This window comes from Corylus avellana, chromosome ca11 (assembly GCF_901000735.1).
Source record: "Corylus avellana chromosome ca11, CavTom2PMs-1.0".
NCBI lineage: Eukaryota > Viridiplantae > Streptophyta > Magnoliopsida > Fagales > Betulaceae > Corylus > Corylus avellana.
The window spans coordinates 960988-983164 of NC_081551.1; the positions used below are offsets into that span (position 1 = coordinate 960988).

At 35.3% G+C, this 22177-nt stretch overlaps 2 protein-coding genes and 1 pseudogene across 2 annotated transcripts; 1 reads left to right on the plus strand and 2 right to left on the minus strand.

The window, feature by feature from the left end:
* Window positions 1-5410: 5410 nt before the first annotated feature.
* LOC132165799 (protein DOWNY MILDEW RESISTANCE 6-like) lies at window positions 5411-7457 on the minus strand (annotated as a pseudogene).
* Window positions 7458-10845: 3388 nt separating this feature from the next.
* On the minus strand, window positions 10846-13030 carry LOC132166065 (protein DOWNY MILDEW RESISTANCE 6-like). The gene is made up of 3 exons (XM_059576817.1): window positions 12662-13030; window positions 11976-12223; window positions 10846-11753 (listed from the first exon to the last, which is right to left on the minus strand). Exons 1-3 carry the CDS (start codon window positions 12863-12865, stop codon window positions 11396-11398), a joined length of 810 nt encoding a protein of 269 aa, XP_059432800.1. The 5' UTR covers window positions 12866-13030; the 3' UTR covers window positions 10846-11395.
* A 6644-nt stretch (window positions 13031-19674) lies between these two features.
* LOC132165801 (uncharacterized) lies at window positions 19675-20235 on the plus strand. Its single transcript, XM_059576484.1, has one exon. The coding sequence runs from the start codon at window positions 19675-19677 to the stop codon at window positions 20233-20235; it is 561 nt and encodes a 186-aa protein (XP_059432467.1).
* The last annotated feature ends 1942 nt before the right edge of the window (window positions 20236-22177 follow it).

Here is a 22177-nt window from a genome sequence, read left to right on the forward strand (position 1 = left end):
TTTTTCTTCAATTTTCCTTTCAACTCATTTCATTTTCCAACGAAATATTAACTTAAGTATCATAGTGACCCTTAGCTAAACCTTGATAGGACACTTTGTGATTGACCTTTCTTTTCTCTGTAGGTTCTCTCGACTGAGGATTTGACGTTGGATCAACTGATTTTTTAAGAATTACATGTTTTAAAGATATATGTCGGTTTAATACACTAGGTTGAAAAAATATTCTCCAATCCTTTTTAATATATATATATACTTTATCTTTAATACTATAGGCCTGGTGTGGCCAATCGTGCATAAATTGGATAATTTTTTATCTTGATTAAATTATTTATTTTTTGTGCAAAAAGACTACATTGTCTAGGATTTGTTTGTAAGCTGTCATGACATATTCATGAAGTAATGTTTCATGCACCGCACCCACTGAGCATAGTTTTTCGAATCCCATGATTTCTGTTTTAACAGTGGGATCTTGAGTGATTATTGTCATTGATTTCTAATCATTTTTTTCATTTTTTTTTCACTGTTCTTTATTCAATTTCATAGAATTAACTGGGGAGCTGGGGTGAATTTACTAGTCATGAAGGACAAAATTACAAAATAAGCTTGAAACCGAAATGATCACACATTACCAATCTAAAATTAAATAAAAATCACCTGCCCAATGTTGCTTTTTTTGTTTTAAAGATTCAATTTGTCGGAAGTAATTTAAGAGAGAGTACCTTGTTCACTGGTAATATATAGGCATAATCATGATTTATTCTTTCTTCCATCTTTATTTTATTGTTATTTGTCTTAATTATTTTGTTTTGAGCATGGAATAAAAAACCACTCTAGGTCTCCTTTACTATTGATCATGATAATGGTCTATGAACAACTTGGGTTCAAAAAATTGACTGCAGGAGAGAAGCCTGCTCTCCAATAGGTCTACTGGCTATCATCTTACAGATTTTCTAGGTCAAAACTTTTATACTTATGTAGATCTTATAATTATTTAATGTAATTGTTGACCCTTGTCTTTTTGTTGTCCGAATTTCAAAAAATTCGAACAAGAAACGAAAGAATGAATCCTTAATCTCGAAATATTCAGATAGGTGGGTATGCACCCCGAACTGTCTGATGACCTGTCTGAGCACCTCGAGATCAGGGAATCCATCCGCTTTGGGCGGTCATTGATTTGTTTTCGGCCTATAGAGCCTTGTTGATTGTCCTTAAGTAAAGTCAACTAGCTTTGGCATAAGGCAAGATAGTGAAGCAAATGATAAGTCATTTTCCCATGTATAAAGAATGGTGAGAGAAATGAGTAGAGTGATGAATGCAAAGAGACAAAAGGGCAATGATATCCCTCTTTCTTTTTCACCAATATCTAATAAAAATGACACATATTTCAATTTCTTATTGAGCAAATCCATTACATGGCTCATTCCCATATGAGGTAAGTATTATGCAATGCTGCAAAAAGTGAAGAAAGGGAGAGGGGGTGTGACATTAATTTTATAGGCCTTTTCAAATTGCACTTAGATTCCAAAGGCCACCCTCTTATCATACCTGTCATCTTCTACTTTTTTTTTTTTGTTCTTGCTTTCTCTTTCTCTTTCTCTAAATAGAGTTGGGAACCGAAATCATCCTAAGTAGATTTTGTAGCTTGGCTTTTTACTAACATGGGATCTAGAGGGGTGACTCCTTAGTCTCCATAGTCATGAGTAATTGTTGATATCTCTCTCCATCTCTCTCTCTCTCCAAGTCAATATCGATGGGCGTGAAAATGGAAGACCCATTTGAAATCCAATGTTTACACATGATATACACAAGTGACACTAGTGGCCATTACTTGAATAAATTATCCAACTTAGCAAATTGGAATGACACTTGTAGAGTGCGTCTCGCCCCGTAATTTCGCAAGTTAAACGCGGGTTTTTAAATGAAATTTTAAAAAGTGATTTGTTTGGATGAAATGGAGGTTGGAAAACCTATTTTTTTAAGAAAAAATGTTAAAACCCACACTCACATCTCACTGGGCTGACTTAGTAGTGTCCATCAGCCATTTGATTCTTTTTTTAACAAAGGCTGATAAGTACTGCCACGTTAGCCTAGTGGAATATGAGTGCGGCTTTTTAGCATTACTTTCTTCTTCTTTTTTTTTTTTTTGGTTCAAATAGACTTTCGCATAAAATAATTATATTTATTTCTATACGATTTTCATACAACTCGATGATATGACAGTAAAAATCATCCTTTTGACCTGTACTTATAAAACAAAAAACAAATAATAATAATAATAATAATAATAATAATAAATAAAAAAATAAAAAATAAAAATAGGGTTGACAAAGTTGATTTTCATGGTGTCCAATCTCATCCCCCAAAGCCTAGATAGATGGAAAACCATACATAAATTTTTAATAATATCACAGTCATATAATAATTTATTAAATAACATTACTCTTCATTGAATCTAGCCAAAAATAAAAGCGGCCGGAGCAACGAATGTTTTCATTTACTTTCCTTTTGGCTTGTCAACTCAGACTACTCAGTGACAAATCTAGTGATAGAGAATCCAATGGTGATTATCTTTCATTTAAAATACTTAGTGATGGGATAAGTTTGCTTATTACAGTAATATATGTATATTCAGGATTCATTATTACATTGATTGAATTGAATCTCACAAGCAAAGTCACGTAGTAATCAACAGACTAAGAAAACTAATAGCATCAACACACTGAATCACCATAAATTTCTATTTCTAAATGTAAATGGATCCCTAATTTGACTGCAATTATGTTATTTTGGAATTCTTTAATGGGTTTACAATTTCAAAACGTACGGTTTAAAAAAATAGTAGTTTCGAAATGAAATTAACTTTATGGTAAAATTGCGGCTCCGCCTTTCAAAACTGTGATTTTTTTTTAAAATGGGTTAAAAATGTACTACCATTTTTTTTACACGCACTCTCGAAACAAAACACTTTTCACACTTTTATTTAAAAGCACGCGTTTAACCTGCAAAATTGCAATGCTAAATATACTCTAAGATCCCTCTCCCTGGGTCTTGTCGGAGGCTATATAATTTCTTTGTCAAATGATAAAAGTACCACTAATCTCATAAATTTATGCCATGTAACATGTTGAATCCCAAATTTACACTAATCAGCATCGAGCTAAAAGATTACTTCTATAAATTTCCTTAATGTAATCAGTATCCTATTGAAATTTAGGAAAAACAAAAACAAAATGTATGCATAGATTTTAAGAGTAATACTAAAAACCACACTTTAATTCTACCATTATCTTATACTACTGATGTGGCAATTTTAATCAACCTTTAAATTTTTTTTAATTTTTAATTTTTATTTTAGCAAAGACAAATTAGCAAAGTGTGATAAGAAACGGCCATCACGCTATATTGATGTGATAATATTAATCGATCATTATTGGATTTTTTTTTAAATAAAAAATAAAAAAATCAAGAAATAATTGTCATTTAGACGTCAACAAAGATAAACACAGAAGAAGTAGGGCAAAAGTGGTATTACCATGTAAAGAAATGAAAGTGTTGTTAGTGAAATGATGGAGCATTAATAAATTAATAATAAATAATTAGGAGGGTTAATAGCTGTCCAAACCCCGAGATGTGATCCCTAAAAAAGTGTTAATCGAGTAATCCTAAATGATACAGTTTGATAGGAAAAGTCAAGCATGATGTGTTTAAGAAAGAAACTCGTACACACAAAGAAAGCGATCCCTGCCCACCATGGAAGGCACACAATGCTTCCCATCCACATGCAATTTTGCTCACATTGGGTGCTTCATCTAATCTCACCACTTTCAACCTAAAGGTGGTGGGTTTAGTGCCCATTTCTCATTCAATTCTCTACTCAATCTTCATTAACCACTATAAATTATAATCCAATCCAATACATACGTATTTTCTTTCTCATTTTTCTCTACTATACGATGATTTCGAGGAGGAAAATCTTTGTTTTCATTTTTATTTTATTTTATAATTCAAAACATAGAACATTTTGAAATTATTTGTACATTTATGTCGCGTCAGAAAAACTTTTATATGTAAGGTGGGTAAGCTTAATGTGTACCCCACTTTGTAGAGAAGGAAATGTTCAAAGACTAACAATTTTGATTGAAATTTTCACCAGCAAGCACTAAGCTAGATTAAGAATAGTGGTAATTGGAATTTTGGGCTAGAGATGAGTTTTTTAGGGGCTTTGGTTTCTTAATTTAGTTCTTGTCATTGGCATAAGGTCAAAATAATACCCCTATACACATTTTCTCACACTATAGCATCAAGAAAATAGCAAGCCAATACATGCTATTTTTAGTTTTAGATTCGAGTTTTCAATTTTACAAATTTAAGATCACAATTTAGGCAATTTCTAATGTGGCCCTTTCATCAATTTTTTATTTTTTTAATATTGAAAACCTGGCGGTCGGTCACTACAAAATAGACTTCGAGTTGGTCGAACCATCCCTAAAAGGGTAGTCCAACCATCGCCCCCAAAACTGTTTCGAGCCAATTTTTCAATATTAAAAAATATAAATTTGATGAAATAACTACGTCAGCAATTTTTTTGTTAAAAATTTATAAGTCGGTCAAGTGGGAACCATACCAGTAGGCAATAATTTTTGAGAAATGATAGAATTCATTCATTTTTCAACCATCTTTTAACAAGCTCCATAGTGAACAGATAAATCCATCATTAAATTTTTGTGAGGTTCACATAAGTCTAGAAATCTAATGGTTAATCTATTGATTTTGTTAAAAATGATGGTTTAAAGATGATTGTGTAATATGCCTCATAGTTTTTTCCGTCGAAAAATTGAGAGAACAATTGACAGATGTCTTACATTTAGAAAATAGCCAACTCTATAGTTTTAGATATGCAAAATTGAAAACTGAGCTCCAACAAAATCTGATAAAAGCAAAAAGTTCTAAAACATTTCCAGGCCTCTTGTTTTGTAAACCTACCAACTTTTCTTTCAATAGTGGCACTCACCTCACCATTGATTAACAAATAAAATCCTCCCCTCCCCCTTTTTCCTTCTTGTTATTCCAGATTTAAAAACAAATAGCAGTCATGCTAAGGAGGCTTTCAACAAGCACTAGAGGATTCATGTGTCCTTCTCAATTTGTCATCAAAGTAATCACAAAGCAATGGGGACTGCCGACTGCATATATATCAGCTTTGCCAAGCACTAAGGGAAAAGCCCTAATATGTATTCTCTTATCTGAAATTTAAATCTTCCCAGCGAAAGAATTAAGTCACCAAAATACAAAAAATGATCTTTGTGGTGCCCCACTTAGGTAAATAAATTCTTACACACCATTTTCTTGAAACCCGATTTATCATATTAGTACAACAATCACGTCTGGATTTATCATATTAGTACAACAATCACGTCAAGTATACACCCATTTCATATCGGTTTACTCTAAATCTTATACCGCTCCAGAGTGGAACTCTCTCAAGAGTGTCTGCTACATAGGTGCTAAGAAAATCCTTGTACACAAAATTTCTATAGAGTGGAGAAATGCAATCTCTAAGGAGTGCTTTTGCAGGTCCAATATAGCAATTGCTTGAAGGATGGATGAAGCTGGCAACTATTGTTCGAGCAGCTTTTTTGTTCGTCACAACTCTATGTTCAGCACTCCTTAGATTCCCATTGCTGATAATCTACAATCATAACAAAACTAATCATGAAAGTAGAAATATTCATAATTTTTTCTTCCATATAAGCCTAAAAGGTAAGGATGGCATTCAGGTCGTGTCGAGGTTATAAATAGGTCAATCCTAATCCGACCTATTTAATTAATCAGGTCAAACCCCTCAACCCTAACATTCTAATTTTGTATTAGGTTCGTGTTGGGTTCACAGACCTTGTAAAAAATTATTATCATTATGTCACGTGTCGAGTTCGGGTCATGTTAATGTATGAATATAAATTTTTATTTACCTTTTCCTATAAACTTAAAATTTTGAGATAAATGGTGATTTAACAATCAGCGAGAGTGTAAATTTGGGTTTTGTTATAGATTTTAGGTTCTAAAGGGGTTAGGTCGTTAAACTATCAATTATCCCAAAAGCTTAAGCTAATAGGAAGGGATATTACTTTAATAATTTAATCATTACTTTAACACTCCTCCTCACGTGTGGGTTCAAACTCTCTTTTAATTGGTGAGGCCCAATACGTGGAATATTTGATTTAAATGGGGAGTGATTTGACGGAGTCAAGGTTAGATCACATGACCTTTGGCTTTGATACCATGTGAAATCACCGGTTGTACCAAAAACTTAAGCTGATAGGAAGATTTAAATTTAATAACTTAACCATTACTTTAACATAGGTAAGAAGTCAGGTTTTTGACCAAACAAAATGGAGGTAAAATTGCAAATAAAACATGAGAAAAATAGGGATGTACCTGCAACATGTGGCCTACATTAACCACAAATGCATTAGGGAGAGGCTCAACTGCAAGCCATTGTCCATCCTTGAAGACTTGTAGCCCATGCACTTCCCCTTGGAGAAGAAGGGTTATGAGGTTAACATCACTATGTTTGGGCAATCCCTAGGTTATAAATGGATCCGGGCATGGAGGGTAATGATTTATACCCATCAACTGAACTTGGCTGAGTTCATCCCTAAAATACCCACATTCAAGTCCTAATCCTTCACAAATTAAACCCAGAAGCCACAAACTCAGCTTCCTCAACTCTGCTGAATAACTTCCAACCACCTCCCTGTAAAAAAGAAAAGAAAAAGATGAGGCACATGATATTATATATTCTGAAATTATTAGAAAATCTTTGAAATTTAAGGAAATATATTGGACTGTCTGTGGGCAATACAATATAAGAACATGAGTGCACAAACATACCTATAATGGGCAGGCTTTTCAGGCCAAAATTGCATATGTTCCTCTAGAGGGTGACAGTGGTGTCGCAGATTGTCTCTCCAGTAATGTTCCTTCTCTCTATCATAGTCTATGCTTGTGTAGAGTCTACAACTTTGCTTGGGGTCCTCAGAATATAAGCTTGCCTTGTCCTCAGCAGGCAGCTCAAAGAACTCATTGCCCACATCCAACATATCATGCATTAGTTTCTCTGGAACCCCATGATTAATCAACTGAAATGAATTTTGATAAGAATTCTAACAAAAGCTAAAGTGATGACTATCAAAATTGGAATATAAATTTAAAGGGAAAGAGAGACGAAAACAATTGAAGTACATATATCAAACCTGAAAGAAACCAAATTCTTGGCTGGCCTGTATAATCTGTTTAACTAGTTGTCCTCTATCAGAGCCAAGCTCTCCTCCCATATCAATAACTGGGATGGTCTCACAAATTGGAATTTCAGTCTGCCCGGGTCTACTTTCCAGTGGTAAAATGTAAGATTCGGGCACAAATTGCAGGTGTGACTTGCTTGATATGAGTTTCTCCATTTCTCAAATAAGTGCACTGTGATTTAGTGAAATGTCAGAGGAGGATTGCCTCCTTGCTTACTCCTTTAGCTATACAGATCTTCATTTTTCCTGAGGAAAGAAGAAAAAGGGGGATTCAAAGTATTTTAAAAGCATATTCTTTCAATGATTTGGCCAATAATTTGAATATTGGAATACAGAAACAACTCTGTTGCCAAAATGATTGAAGGCAGTGTCAACTCTATGAGGTTGAACTCCTAATATTTAATCCTTTCCTCAATTTATAATTGATTTGGATGACTTACACAACCAAAAACTCATGCCTCATATTAGTGTTAGTACAGTTGACCGCACGCCGGTAGTCTAGTCCAGAAAATATGCAAATACAAGAAACAAGAAAAAGTGACTTGCTAGATGTGCAGGCAAGGAACACTCTGATGCTTAAGTTAGTGAAAAATTATGAGAATAATATAAATCTATAAAGATGATAAATGCTTAAGTTTTTACCTAGTACAATGAACTCTTATTTATAAGGAAGAGTATGTAATAACTTAGGCCAAATGTCACCATCCAATTAGGGTAGTAACCCGGACCACATGGTACCATTCGATTGGGGAACATACTTTTCTTTTTAAACAAAACCGATATAAGAACAATGCTTTTACAGTAGGGAATCTGTGTAATTTGATTCTTTTTCATGGACTTGGGATTTTTCTCTCTTTGTAAACTAACTAGAGATTGTATCAATTTGTATGGCTTCCCATCACTGGGAAGACAACTGATACAAGGTGTGATGGCTAGAACTTACTCTTTTTGTGAGCAATTAACGATCAAGGAAATCTATTTGCTTTATTTTGACCATTAGCAACAAATTTTGTGAGCAATATAGATTTGGAATTCTTCCATCATTTGAAAATACACAATAAGACCATAGCAATTATTCTCCAATCAACAAGCTGTTTAATACATTGGTGCATATATTACAACAGTAATTTTATAAACAACATTTTTATCTAACAATTATCCACAATGTTGTTGTAACAATCTCGACCAACTTTTAAATTACTTAATATTAGATCATGTATCGCTCGAGAGGCGGAACTCCGGCCGGAGTGTCTGCTGCATAGGTGGTAATAAAATCCTTGTACACAAAATCTTTATAGAGTGGACGAGTGCAATCACAGAGAAGTGTTTTTAGAGGTCCGATAGGGCAATTGTTGGAAGGATAGATGAAGCTGGTGACTGTTGTTCTTGCAACGTCTTTGTTCGTCATAACTCTATGTACAGAACCGCTCAGCTTCCCGTTGCTCATAATCTACAATCATAATTAGAAATTCTTGATTTAAGAACTAATCATGAAATTAAAAATACCCATAAAATTTTGATTGCATATAAGCGCTATTTTTTTTTTTTTTTTTTTTATTCCTAATCTTGGGAGGACATTAGTATTTTTTAGTGGTTTAGGGAAGATATTGACATAATTGGTAGTTTAAGGGACATTCACAATGGATTAATAGTTTATGAGAGATATTGACACAATTGATAGTTTATGGGACATTGGCAACGGGACCATAGTTTGAAGGGTATATATATGTCCTTTTCAAATTTTTTATTTTTAAGATTAAAAAAAATTTGTAAATGTTTTTATGGTTTTTTTTTTTTTTTTTTTTTTTTTTTTTAGGTGGGGGGGCTAAAAAAAGCCAAAAGCAACCTAAAAGCTAAAGGAGCCCACATTTCTCCTCTTCCCCACTTCAGTCTTCAGCCACTCCCCCCGACCCGCTTCTTCCCTTTCTCTTCCTCCTCTTAGTCCATCTCGCTTCTTTCTTCCTGTCCCCATCCCACCGCCGCCTCCCTTCCCCCTGCTGCCGCCCTCCACCGCTACCCTTTCCTCGCCTAGTTGACTTCTTCTCTCCAAAATTTACCCTTCTCCCTTTCCCTCGCCCCCCCAGATTCTTGCCCTCTCTTCTCCTAGGGTTTCAACTCTCAATTCCAATTCATATTTTCCCTTTGCCCTCGTAGTCGTTTCTCTGAAAAATTCTACGTTATTTTTTTGGCTCTAGAAAAGGGGTTCAATTACTATGGTACGGAAACTTTTTTTTTTTTTTTTTTTTTGTGAATGCAACCATTTGCTGTTTCCGTGCCAAGGTAATTGAACCCCTTTTTCTAGAGAATAAGCAGGGCCGACAAATATATCGCGCATGAGACCATCGGATTTGGTTCGTTGTTGTTTTCATATTTTCTATTATCATTAACATATTGTTCTTGTTAGTATTGCTTTTTATTAGTTGATTCATATATCATTCAGCTGGAAGCATATTTTATTAATCAATGTGCAATAATGGAATTATAGAGCAAGAAGGCTTAGCCTTCCCAAGCCGGTGCTGATTATTTCTGTTGAGCTTTCAATTCATCAAAAGAAAAAGAAAAAAAAAAATTTCTGTTAACCTTTCATCTAGATGTAATGATCTTCATGATTTAAGTTATATCTTATTGCAGGACAGATTTTCTTTATGAATTTTATTTTGAGTTGTTCATGATGATCCACTAGTGTTTGTGAATGGGAAGCATATTGGTGGCTCTGATGGTTAGTTCTTAGCTCTGTGTTTGGAAAAAGGAAAGATGTTTTCCCTTCTCCCATAGCCTCAGAATGCAAGTCCATGTTTTCATCTCATTGTTTGACTCTGCAGTTCTTATCTTAGGGCAGCAGTCCTGAATGGTCAATTGCAGAAACCCTTAGAAGCATCTGATATCTTGCTACTTTTGGGATGGAAAGATTACTTATGGCAGCTTGGCTACAATATTATGGTGAGATTATATCTGTTTTAGCTCTGTGATTAAAGAAAATCGTGTTGTTTTAGGCATACACTCTCTCTTACTAACATTTTTAGTTTTTGGCATGTAATTACTTGACACCCTGGATAACGGTGTTTATTTTACTGTTGTTGATTCTTATTTTGGCAGCTCAATCCTAATTTTAAGTGCAGGTGATTTTTTATCGGCACTTGTCTACAGGTCTTTTTTTGTAGTGAAATATATTTCCTTAGGCTCGAGAAGACGGATGTAAGAAGTTGGGCTAGCAAGGCGTTGCCCTAGCAGGCCGACTGCAATTAATCGAGAGAAATGTTACATGCACTTTCAAGTACTTACTTTTTGGCAATAAAAATCACAATTTTATCTCAAATTCAATAGTAATTCATCCTAAATTTAATGATGATTTTTACTGCCACGTTAAGGAGTATGCACTTGGGATTTGAGAGCAAGCACGTGGAAGTTTATGTAGCATTTCTCATCAATCAATTTTAACTTATTTGCTATCTAGACTTTTTGGTCTTCCTTATTTATGCTTCCTAGAAGTGTGATTAACCCGGTAACTCAAGTTCTTCCAAAATTTCTTTTGGAAAGGGAATTATCTCAACCATGGAGGAGCCAAGGCTGCTTGGGGAGTATTTGTCTTCCACTCTTAAAAGATGGCTGGTTGGTTCTTAGGGTATTGGAAATGGTGATGATAACCCGTGGTGTAATTGTTATAGTTGGTTGGATTGCCTATGCAACCGTGGTATAGTTGTATGGAGGCCTTTGGGGCTGCCCTTCTTATTCACCTCCAAATCGAAAAAGTCCCTGTCTCTCTTTTTTTCTTTTCTTTTTCTTTTTTGCCTTGTTTATTCGTCTTTCTAACGGCTAGGTTCTAGGAAATGGAGGTGATATTTTGAAATCTAGCAAAAGATTTATTATAAGACTGTAAGGGTTGGTTAGGACGGATAATTTTTGACAGTATCTGCGAATCAAACATGAAATTAGTAGGTTAGAATTAAAGAATGTAATATGTTTCATTAAATAGGTTGGGTTAGGGTTGACGACATGTATAGTATTATACCTATGTTTTGACACAATTTGAACTTGTAGCCTGACGTACAAATACGAATTGTCTCCCCTAAGGTTGGCAAGAAATGGAAGCAAAATTATATAGAGGAAGATGAAGATGAGAAAATAGGGTGTACCTGTAACATGTAGCCTATATTGGCCACAAATGCATTAGGGAGTGGCTCAACTGCAAGCCATTGTCCATCCTTGAAGACTTGTAGCCCATGCACTTCCCCTTGAAGAACGAGGGTTATGAGATTAGGATCGCAATGTTTAGGCAACCCCAAGGTTAGGCTTGGATCCGGGCATCGAGGGTAATGATTTATGGACATAAACTGAACTTGGCTGAGTTCATCCCCAAAATATCCAGTTTCCAGCCCTAATCCTTCACCAATTAAATCCAAAATCCACAAAGTCAGCTTCCTTGCCTCTGTCGAATAACTTCCAACCACCTCCCTGTAAACAAGAGGAGAGAACAAGGAAGTTTGTCATATTATCTATCAATTTCCCCTATATATCGAGTTTTGGGAGCCCTCTCTCACATGATTGCCACAATTCTCTTGTCCCTAGCCTCTTCGGACAGAGAACTGCAACAAATCCTTATAGGTTCTTCAAAAACTAAAAAAAGATTTAGATAGGGATTGCTCCAACCACAAAGTCAAGTCGAATAAATCATACCGATAACGAGCTGGCTTTTCAGGCCAAATTTGCATGTGTTCCTCTAGAGGATAACAAGGGTGCCGCAGGTTGTCTCTCCAGTAATGAACCTTCTCACTATCATAGTTTATGCTTGTGCGCACTCTACAAGTTTGATTGGGGTCCTCAGAATATAAGCTTTCCTTGTCCTTGGCAGGCATCTCAAAGAACTCATTGGCCACCTCCAATACATCATGCATTAGTTTCTCCGAAACCCCATGATTAACCAGCTGTGTAACAAGAGAAAAAACATGATTCTAAGGACAAAAATCTCCTACAATTCCTTTCTCAAAGAGAAATTGTTTAGGGGTTGTGAGAGGGGTTCTTTGTCGAAGGAGGATGGCCCCCTCGGGTGGGCTACCTACTCGAGTAGAAGGGTCTCTCTCACAATCTCCTTCCAAAAGAGGAGGGGACATGAGTAATAACAAGAATTAGGGAGATCCCAATTCTGATTTTTTTCTTTTTTTTGACATGTCCACACAAGAAGGGGGAAGGGGGGATTCGAACTAGTGACCTCCGCTTCATAAGGCGTGGTTCCTAGCCGATTGAGCTACCTCTTGAGGACCCCAATTCTGATTTTAAGTGCCTATCATCAATTGAATATGAATTTAAAAAAAAAAAAAAAAAAAAAAAAATGAGGAGAGATAGAGATTGAAGTTATATAAAACCTGAAAGATTCCAAATTCTTGGCTAGCCTGTATAATCTGTTTAACTAGCTGGGCTCGATCAAAGGCAAGTTCTCCTCCAAGATCAATGACTGGAATGGACTCCCATAGAGGAAATTTAGTCTGGCCTGGTCTACTTTCTGGTGGTAATATGAAAGATTCTGGCACAAATGGCAAGTAAGATCTGCTTGATATGAGCTTCTCCATTTTCTCCAATGAGCGCCTCCTTCCTTATTCCTTTAGGCTTTTGGTTATGGAGATCTTTGTTTCTTCAGAGCAAGACAAGAATAGAAAGGTGTTTAGGTCCTCTGAAAGGCAAATTCTTTGAATGATTTGATAATTGTTTGTATAATATAATGCAAAAACAGACGACTTTCGAGGCTGAGTTCTTGATATTTTCTCCTCCCCTCAATTTATAATTGTTTCTGAATGTCTAAAACAGACAAAAACTTAGGCCTGATGGAGTTTTTCTTTTTCTTTCTAAACAATTTATATATATTCTAATCCATTTTTATTTGGAAAAGAATCTAATACCAGATGGAGGTCCATATAAGAACAAAGCTTATCCACTATGGAATCTGTGCAATTTGATTCGTTCTCAAGTACAAGGATTTTGGATTTTTCTTTGTAAAACAAATAGCTATTAATATAGAGGAGTGCTAAGGAGTCAAACAAATAAACTTAGAAAATTTTTCAAATTGACGTGGCTAACTGTGAATGCCAGACAATGGAAAAAGAATTGCATTTTTTTTTTTTTTAATTTAAAAACTCTTGTCACATCAGTTAAAAAAATTTTCACATATATATATTGCTTTGAATGGAAATTGAGTGCAGAATTATATGTTGGATTTAATTTGGTGTTGGCGTCTTCCTCCGCTAAGAGTTTTAATAGTGTTTAAAATGCACAATAAAAACATATTATAATCGGGCTTAGCAAATTGGCATGTTCAGTGTTGAAATTTTGACTCTTTAAACAATACAATAGGGCCAATAATGTGGAAAACGTGGTCCCCTTATTAGGAAAATTGATAATGATTTCATTAAAAAATTGTTAGCGTAAGGTATTTATTAAGGCGAAATCATTGGGTTAAAATTTAAAAATACAAATTAATTTAGATATCTCATGATTTTTAAAAGTTATAATGTTGACCTCTTGGTAATCAAAATCCTACTCTTTTTTCCCCCTTATTTTATGTTGCTTTCAGAGTCTACATGATGACAAAATGCCAAATGGTATCAAAATGAAAAGCACATTAATCAATTTAGTGTTACAACAACTCCCCGTGTTAAAATTTTATTATAATGAAAACCAATTATATAAATATATATGGAAAATATTTAGTGCACTACAACTCATTTTCAAATATATATGGAATCATGCAGAAGTTCTGGTGGGGGCATAAGGAAAATGATAAAAAAATCCATTGGATGAGTTGGGATAAGATTGGAGCGTCGAAGGCACAAGGAGGGATGAGCTTCCGTGATATTACGAGCTTTAACAAGGCCATGCTGGCGAAGCAAGGCTGGCGTATATTGAAAAACCCGGATAGTTTGGTAGCAAGAATTTTAAGAGGCAAATATTATCATCATGGATCTTTTTTGGATGCAACTGTAGGGAGTAGGCCTTCTCTGGCATGGCGCAGTATTCTATCGACTATGGACCTGCTTAAGGCTGGTTTGATGTGGAGGGTGGGAGATGGTAAGTCAATCCGGGTTTTGGGGGAGCAGTGGATACCAATACCGTCAACCTTCAAAGTACAATCACCTTGTCAAGGGTTACCTGCAGATGCTCGGGTGAGTGATTTGATAGATCCTGTCAGCCGTGGGTGGAACACAACTCTCATTCGAGACACTTTCTGGGAAGAGGAGGCGAAAGTAATTTGCAGTTTACCTCTAAGCAGATATAACCAGCAAGACCGAATGGTTTGGGGGAAAACAAAAAATGGGGATTTCTCGGTTCGTAGCGCTTATTTTTTGGAGAAGGAGAGGAATGGTTTAAAGAATGGGGAAGGGTCTAGTGCTCCTGTCTGTAATGAAATATGGAAGAAAATATGGGCTTTGCTAGTACCGAATCCAACAAAGGTTTTTTTGTGGAGAGCTTGTAACAATATCTTACCCACTAAAGATAACCTGAGGAAAAGGGGTGTTGTGTCTGATGATATTTGTATGTTTTGTTGTTCAGAGAAGGAATCGATAGTTCATGTCCTATGGGAATGCCCAGCAGCTCAAGATGTCTGAGGGGTTAGTGGACGGTCATTACAGAAAATTTCATTTACAAGTCTTACCTTTCGGGATCTTCTTTTATTTTTGGTATCACGATGCAGTACAGAGGAGATGGCACTGGTTGGGGTTATTGCAAAAGGAATTTGGCACAGACGAAATACAGTAGTTCATGGGGGTGTTTTTTTGCATCCCAATGCCGTTGTTAGAGAAGCAGTGGTTTATTTACAACAGTACAATGATTCTTTGGAGAGAAGAGAGAAAATTGTGCATAGTGTTCCAATTCATAGATCTTTTCGTTGGAAGAACCCACCTGCTGGTTTTTTCAAAGCTAACTGGGATGTAGCTCTACGAAAGGAGTATAACTGGATGGGATTTGGGGTTGTTGTAAGAGATCATGAAGGTTTGGTTTGTGCAGCTCTTAGTAAGGCAATGGATGGATGCCCAGACCCTACAACGGCGGAAGCTATGGGTGCTTTATGTGCGATGGAATTTTGTCGTGATTTGGGGTTACAAGACTTGATTCTGGAAGGGGATTCGAAGGTGGTAGTTATGGCTTTGAAGAATACTGGTCCTAATTGGTGTAGCTACGGGCAGGTGATCAATGATATTGTTGAAGTGGCCCATGGTTTTCGCAGTTGGACAGTTGAGCACGTGAGCAGGGAAGGCAATTATGCAGCTCATAAAATGGGTCAAAGGGCAGTCCAAGGAAACATAGAAGAAATATGGATGGAGGAAGTCCCTTGTTTTATTCAAGATGTAATTACATTAGAGCTTTTGGTTCTATCTGTTTAGAGTATTTTTTTACACTCTAGATTATTTTGTTATGTATGAATGAATGCAGATGTTATTATCAAATAAATAAATGTGGCAGTTTACATTTTATGGAGATGAGTGTTACGTGACATCCATATTTTAATTGACGTGATAAGTGCTACGTAAAGTGAGAATGTGTATCATTACTCTCTAAATTAACTTGACAATCCACATTATATGAAAATGAGTGTCACGTGGTAGTCTACATAACTTTATAAACTGACAAGTGTCACATGAACTATCGCGCCAATTTATAAATAATTTGTAGTAAACGTTATAGTATCCTTTACAATACTCTATATACATATATATAATACATTAGCATGCTAATAAAGCATGTGTTTAGGATGTTGATATTAAGATATAAAATACGTGGGCTTTAATAGATAGCTCTAAAAATCATGTTGAGCATTAAATTCACAAATTTTTACACGTTCATTTATTTGGATTTCTGCGAAATTGATATTTTCTGGTGCTTTTTGTTTTATTTTATTTTTAACTGTAAGTCAGATAAAATTACAAAACTTGTTTTAATTTCGTTTTCACTCTTATTCCCTTCTTCCCCAATTGGGTCGTGAGACGAGCCCCTATCAATGTAGTAGCTATGACAATCGACAACTAAACCAACGAACCAGTTTTGGGCCGATCTGCACTTTAGGGTCGGCCCACATCTGGTTAGACAATTCACTAAGGTAAGGAATCAACGTTAAAAGTTGATTATGAGGATATAAAATTAATATGGAAAGCGGTAGGTCCTTAATAAATTCCTTTTCCTTGGCAAAATATCACAATGGTACCCTTTTTTTTTTTTGTCCTACATGTCCGCACAAAGAGAGAAATGAGGGTGCGTGATTTGAGCTAATGATTTCCATGTTATGAGACGTGGTCTCCAACTATTTAAGGTACTCCTTAGAACGTCTCGACGATCACATCACATTATAAACAAAAGAAAAAAAAAATACATTGATACTCCTTGTACCTTTGAAAAACAAAAAAAAAAGAATCAAAGTAACTGACTAAATAAGTAACCATAGCCTCATTGATACATATGAATTTAGTCAAACACCCTATTTTTAGCATACTTGATCGCGGTTTCTTTATTGACGAAAAAGAAAGGAAAAATATACAAGTAACTACGACTTTTTCCTGATTTTTTTTTTAAAAAAAAAAACCAAACATTTTTATTTCATAATTATTTTAAATATTGCAATTTTAACAAATTTTTAATTTTTTATTTAACAAAAATTGATCTAAGAGTTTGACAAGACGGCCACTTCAATTTTGTAAAATGATAGTAAAACAAAAATGACTGGAAATTACATTTTATCTTTCCCCGTTAAATAAACGACTTAAATTGTGACTATAAATAGAAGAAAAAAATAATAATAATAATAATAAATTAATAAATTTACCCGCTCCGACAATCAAGGATTTGTGGCAATTAGAATTGAAAAGGAATGGAGGAATGGATGTCGAGTACTTAACATGCTATACCTTGCCTCTGATGCTGCCTACGCAGCCTGTCGTCCACGTGCCAGACAGAGTGTGGATCGAAACAAATAAGTCTTAGTGAATAAAAGAAGAATGCCTTGTAATTCAAATATGCTTTTTGTAGATTCTCCGTGTTTTTTATTTTAAAATTGAAGTATTGCATTTGGTCAACTTTTGTTTCTACTCGTACAAGTCACTGCCCATTAATCAGCGGGCTTTCACTCCTGTGATGCGGGCGCAGGCAAAGGCTCCATCTGAAAAACTATTTGTTTATGACTTAAAGAAGCCATCGATCTATTAATTTGTTTAGTATTTGTTCCCCATTCTTATCCTTTTATTGTATACCAATATTTTTTTTTTTTAAAAAAAAAAAGTGAAATGTCAATAAAATTTGGATTTAACTTTGGTCCGGATGAGCTTTAAAAGGCTACTTTTACAGCTCCCAATTACACACTGACACATAAGCAAAAAAAAAAAATATATTTGTTAATGTAAAAAAAGAAAAAAAAAATCAAATTCCTTTTTCTACATTAACAAATAATTTTCTTTGCAAATGCCCTTGTTGGCTTGCCCTTATTATTATTTTTAATCCCAGGTAAAGTTATTTTGATTGCCTTGATTGCCCAACCCCACCCACTTACTTAGGCAGCCTCTCTTCTTTCAAGCAATAAGGCTTGACAACGATTTCACTCAAATTTTGTAGGGGATATGTGGTGGCCTTCGACCGCGAAAATCTAAAAAACGAGGGAGTATGTGTAACGTGTAAGTAGAGAACATTAACGCTAAATTTACGGAGCTTCAATAGCTAAATGATTAGTTGAGGGTGAAGGAAAATTGATTTTAGGAATAGAGTCAAGAGTAGTAATGATAAAAGAAAAAACCACATTAATGGTAAGAGAAAAAACCATATATATATATATATATATATATATATATATATATTTGTATTTTTTCAAAATTGATACGACTCTTTAAATTATTATTAAATTTTAATCAAATTATAATTTGAAGAAAAAAAAAAAAAAAAAAACGACATGCAAGTAACATTTAACATTATTAAAAGGGGAGATGAGATGCTGTGATAGTAAGCTTATATGTTGTCCTTTAGAGCATCTTTAACAGAAATAGGCAAAATAGTTACTCAAAAAGTATAATTTTTTTATTTTAGCTACTCATTTTTTCATACACATTTCGACAAATTATTTATTCTATTATCTATTTTTTTTAAATATTATTTTGTGTGAGAAAGAGTGTGAAAGAAAAATGAGGAGAGAGAATAAAAGGGAGAGAAAAATAATAATAAACAAAGTTTATAGTGTGAATAGTGAGTAAACTAATTAGTCTATTCACTATTCATACTAGAAGGGAACACTGTAAAATAATTATTCTGTTGAAGAGGAAAAAAAAAGTTAATAATAGTCAAATCTAACTATTACGAAGAATTTGTCTTTAAAATTAATTGTTGATATATATATATATATTGGTATGAAATTTTTAATTGTTATTACTTAAGATTATGGAGAACATGCTGTCGAGCTAAACATATCATATAAAAGGGAAATCAAACTAAACAAATTAAGCAACTATAGCCTCAATGATACATATCATATATATGCATATGAATTTCGTCAAACACCTATTTTTAGCAAAAAGAAATGGAAAAACACACCAGCAGTAAAATCAAGTAATTAAGGACTAAATATTCCGCCTCACACCGCATGGTTTCCAGTGGATAGGCAGTCGAGTCCATTGTTGCAACTTTAAGACCAAATTTAGAAGATTAATTTTAGAAGATACTCTTGTGTTTTTTTTTTGTGTTATTTTATGAATAATATGACTTTTAAAAAATTACAATTTAATCAAAATTTAATAATAATCAATTATAAACTTAATGATAATTTTAGAAATCACAAATGACACAAAAGATATATAATTAACAGTAACTTTTAGCGTTAGTCAATTTGGAAGCATGTTTCACATTTCACATACTACACAGCAGCGACTCACACCAAGTGGCACTAGTATTAAAGTAATGGTTAAGTAATTAAATTTATGTCCCCAAGTCAATCGGCTGTGAACCACGCCTAATAAAGCGGAGGTCACTAGTTCGAATCTCCCATCCTCCTTCCTTTGCACGTGTGGACATGTTAAAAAAAAAATTTCTCTTTTCTTATTAATTTAAACTTTTGGAATAATTGTTAATTTAACATAGTATCAAAACAAAAAATTATGAAATTAAACCTTAATTCTTTATCAAATCACCCTATTTAAATTAAATATTTCAAGGGATAATTTAACAATGAGATCCGGTGAGCATCCCGTCAATAAAACTGTTGAATAGGAGGGAGGCGCAATTTGACGTCGGGACGAATGGGGGACTTCCACGTGATAGAGGCCGGCTATTTTTGGCGGTGCATTTTGCCTATATAAGAAGGTTGATTTTCTTGAGAAAACTGTATATCGGCATCAGCGATTCAGCATAGTCGGAGATGGAGAAGCCTGAAGCTATGTTTCTCGTGCTATTCCTCGCGACCATGAGCACGCATGCGCATCGCCATCCACCTGGAGCCAACCCGGGTCACGGTGTTGCTCCTCTGCTGGGCTCCCTGGAGAAGGGCCCTGTTCCTCCATCGGCCTCAAACCCCGGCACGTATATACCTGCTGCTGCAATGGGTTCCGCCGTCGCACATCTGCTGGGCTCACCGGAGTGGGGTCCTATCCGTCCATCGGACCCAAACCCCGGCACATACATACCTACTGCGGCCGCTGCAATGGGTCCCGCCGTTGCACCTCTGCTGGGCTCACCGGAGAAGGGTCCTCTCCGTCCTTCGGCCCCAAACCCCGGCACATACATACCTGCTGCTGCTGCAATGGGTCCCGCTGTCGCACCTTTGCGGGGCTCCCTGGAGAAGGGCCCTGTTCCTCCATCGGCCCCAAGCCCCGGCACTTACATACCTGCTGCTGCAATGGGCCCACCTGTTGCACCTCTTCTGGGCTCACTGAAAAAAGGTCTCATTCCTCCGCCAGCGCCCAATGGCGCATACCCTTAATGTCACGGTCTCGATGTGAACAGAGACATGCGCTGCCGGCTGCCTCCGTCTTGTCCAGATGCACGATGTACAGTGTCTCCATTCACGTCACTTAATGTAACGCCGTAATGAAAAAGTCTCTTAAAGGTTTTCTTTGCAGATTGGTATTAAGTTCTGTTATCTACAATTTATGGCGCACTAGGAATGAGTTAAAACATTCTGGCCAGCCTAGTTTGGGAGGTGAGATCAAGACTAGTTGGGAAGGGGAAGTTTCCAAGGACTAGAGAGAATTTGGTTTTAGCATCCTTGTAGAATCTGCATGCTGACTTGCTGTTGTAGTCCTCTTTGCAGGCTTGTGGTTTTTCTACCTTGCTCTTCTTCTAGTGCTGCTGTTGGTGTTGTGTAGTTTGCATTCTGTTTTCTGTTTCTGCAGTTGGTTTGTTTTGTTGTTTGGTTTTTAGGTCCTGCGTGGCTGTTTTCTGCAGGCTTGAGTTTTTGGTCTTGTTGTTCTCTGTAGGATAGTCCTTTTTTGGACTTCTTTTGGTAGTGCTGACTTGCCAATTGTATGTTGTTCGTGTAATTGGTTTGCTTGGAGTATGTTTGGGGCCCTGCGTGGCTGAGCTTTTGGCCTTTTGAAAAGGTTTGTATTTGGGATCTCTTTGTATAGTTTGGCTTGTTTGCTTTGAATGAAATTTCTTATTCATCCAAAAAAAAAAAAAAAAAAAAACGCCGTAAAGCTTAAAATTAAGGTTGCAAATAATATTTAACGATATTTCTGCACAGTTTCAGGACTTTGAGAGTAAATTTACGTAATTAGTTTTGCCTTGTGTACGTGAATTATTATCGTTGTTGGATGTCGACGTCTCGATTGTGTGTTATTCATATTCTCTCCACTCTCCACTGTATTCATCGTCAACGATGACCTGAATTCGCTACCCAACCCTCTTTTATGTGCCGGCTCCACTCATGAACAAGGCGGCGCAAAGGAGGCTCGTGGGCTGGTTACTTGTTAGGGGAACATGTAAAAAGTCTCGATATTTATTATTTTTGGGAAATAAAATATAATCGCAAGGTCGGGCCAGGTGTCGTTAGTATCTTAGACTCCCTTTCTCACTTGACAGCTCTAAGGATTGGTCCCAAACAAAGTGCAGCCAAATCCACCTTAATGTTAAAAAAAAAAAAAAAAAAGAGTACAGCCAATCACATAAAAGCACACCAAAACAAAGTCAAATAAATAATCTTGTTTGTTTCTTAACGTGTTTTGCGGAGTGTTTTTTTTTTTTTCTTTTCGAAAAAATATTTTGATGTAATTCAAAAATAAATTGTATTTTTTGTTTTGTGTTAATATTTTTATTTTAAGAATAGAAAATAAAAGAAGACAAATCACAAAATTTTATACCAAACAAAGCCTTGGCAATTTGAAGCAATGACGATAGAATATATATAGCAGCAAAGCCGTCAGACACAAATTAAGGAGGTGAACTTTGCAATAATAGAAATAATTAGAAGCATGTACACTTCTAGCTTTTGAACAAATGGTCTGCCTGTTACATAAAAAAAAAAAAAAGGATAGTATTCTTATAGCTACGGCAATGATAACCAGCTAAACAGAAGAAAATGTCACTAAGCGGATTTGACTTAGTTTTTTTTTTTTTTTTTAATCAAATGCGGGAAAAGGTTATAAGGGAAAGCGGATTTGACTTAGTTGATGTAAAAAAAAAAATTTACGAGTTTTTTCAACAGATTGAATTTAATTCTAAGTTTTTACATGAGAAAGAGAGACGTACTGAAATTAAATTTAGACAGTTGAAAAAATTACAAGAAATCTTTAATAAAAATAAAAATAAGGGTTAAATACCTCAAACCTCCCTAGGGTTTGCTAACTTTCTTTTTTTTTTCCCTGGAGTTTCATTTTTATCATAGAAGGTCCCTAGGGTTTTGATAATAGACCAAATTAGTCCTC

What these genes read in the sequence shown, in the direction of transcription:
- LOC132166065 (XM_059576817.1), bottom strand. Translation starts at nt 12,865, where the DNA reads ATGGAGAAGCTCATATCAAGCAGATCTTACTTGCCATTTGTGCCAGAA. An exon ending in AAGAATTTGGAATCTTTCAG is followed by an intron (nt 12,224 to 12,661) that starts GTTTTATATAAC and finishes CTTGTTACACAG; the next exon opens with CTGGTTAATCATGGGGTTTC. An exon ending in GAAAAGCCAGCTCGTTATCG is followed by an intron (nt 11,754 to 11,975) that starts GTATGATTTATT and finishes TCTTGTTTACAG; the next exon opens with GGAGGTGGTTGGAAGTTATT.
- LOC132165801 (XM_059576484.1), top strand. Translation starts at nt 19,675, where the DNA reads ATGGAGAAGCCTGAAGCTATGTTTCTCGTGCTATTCCTCGCGACCATG.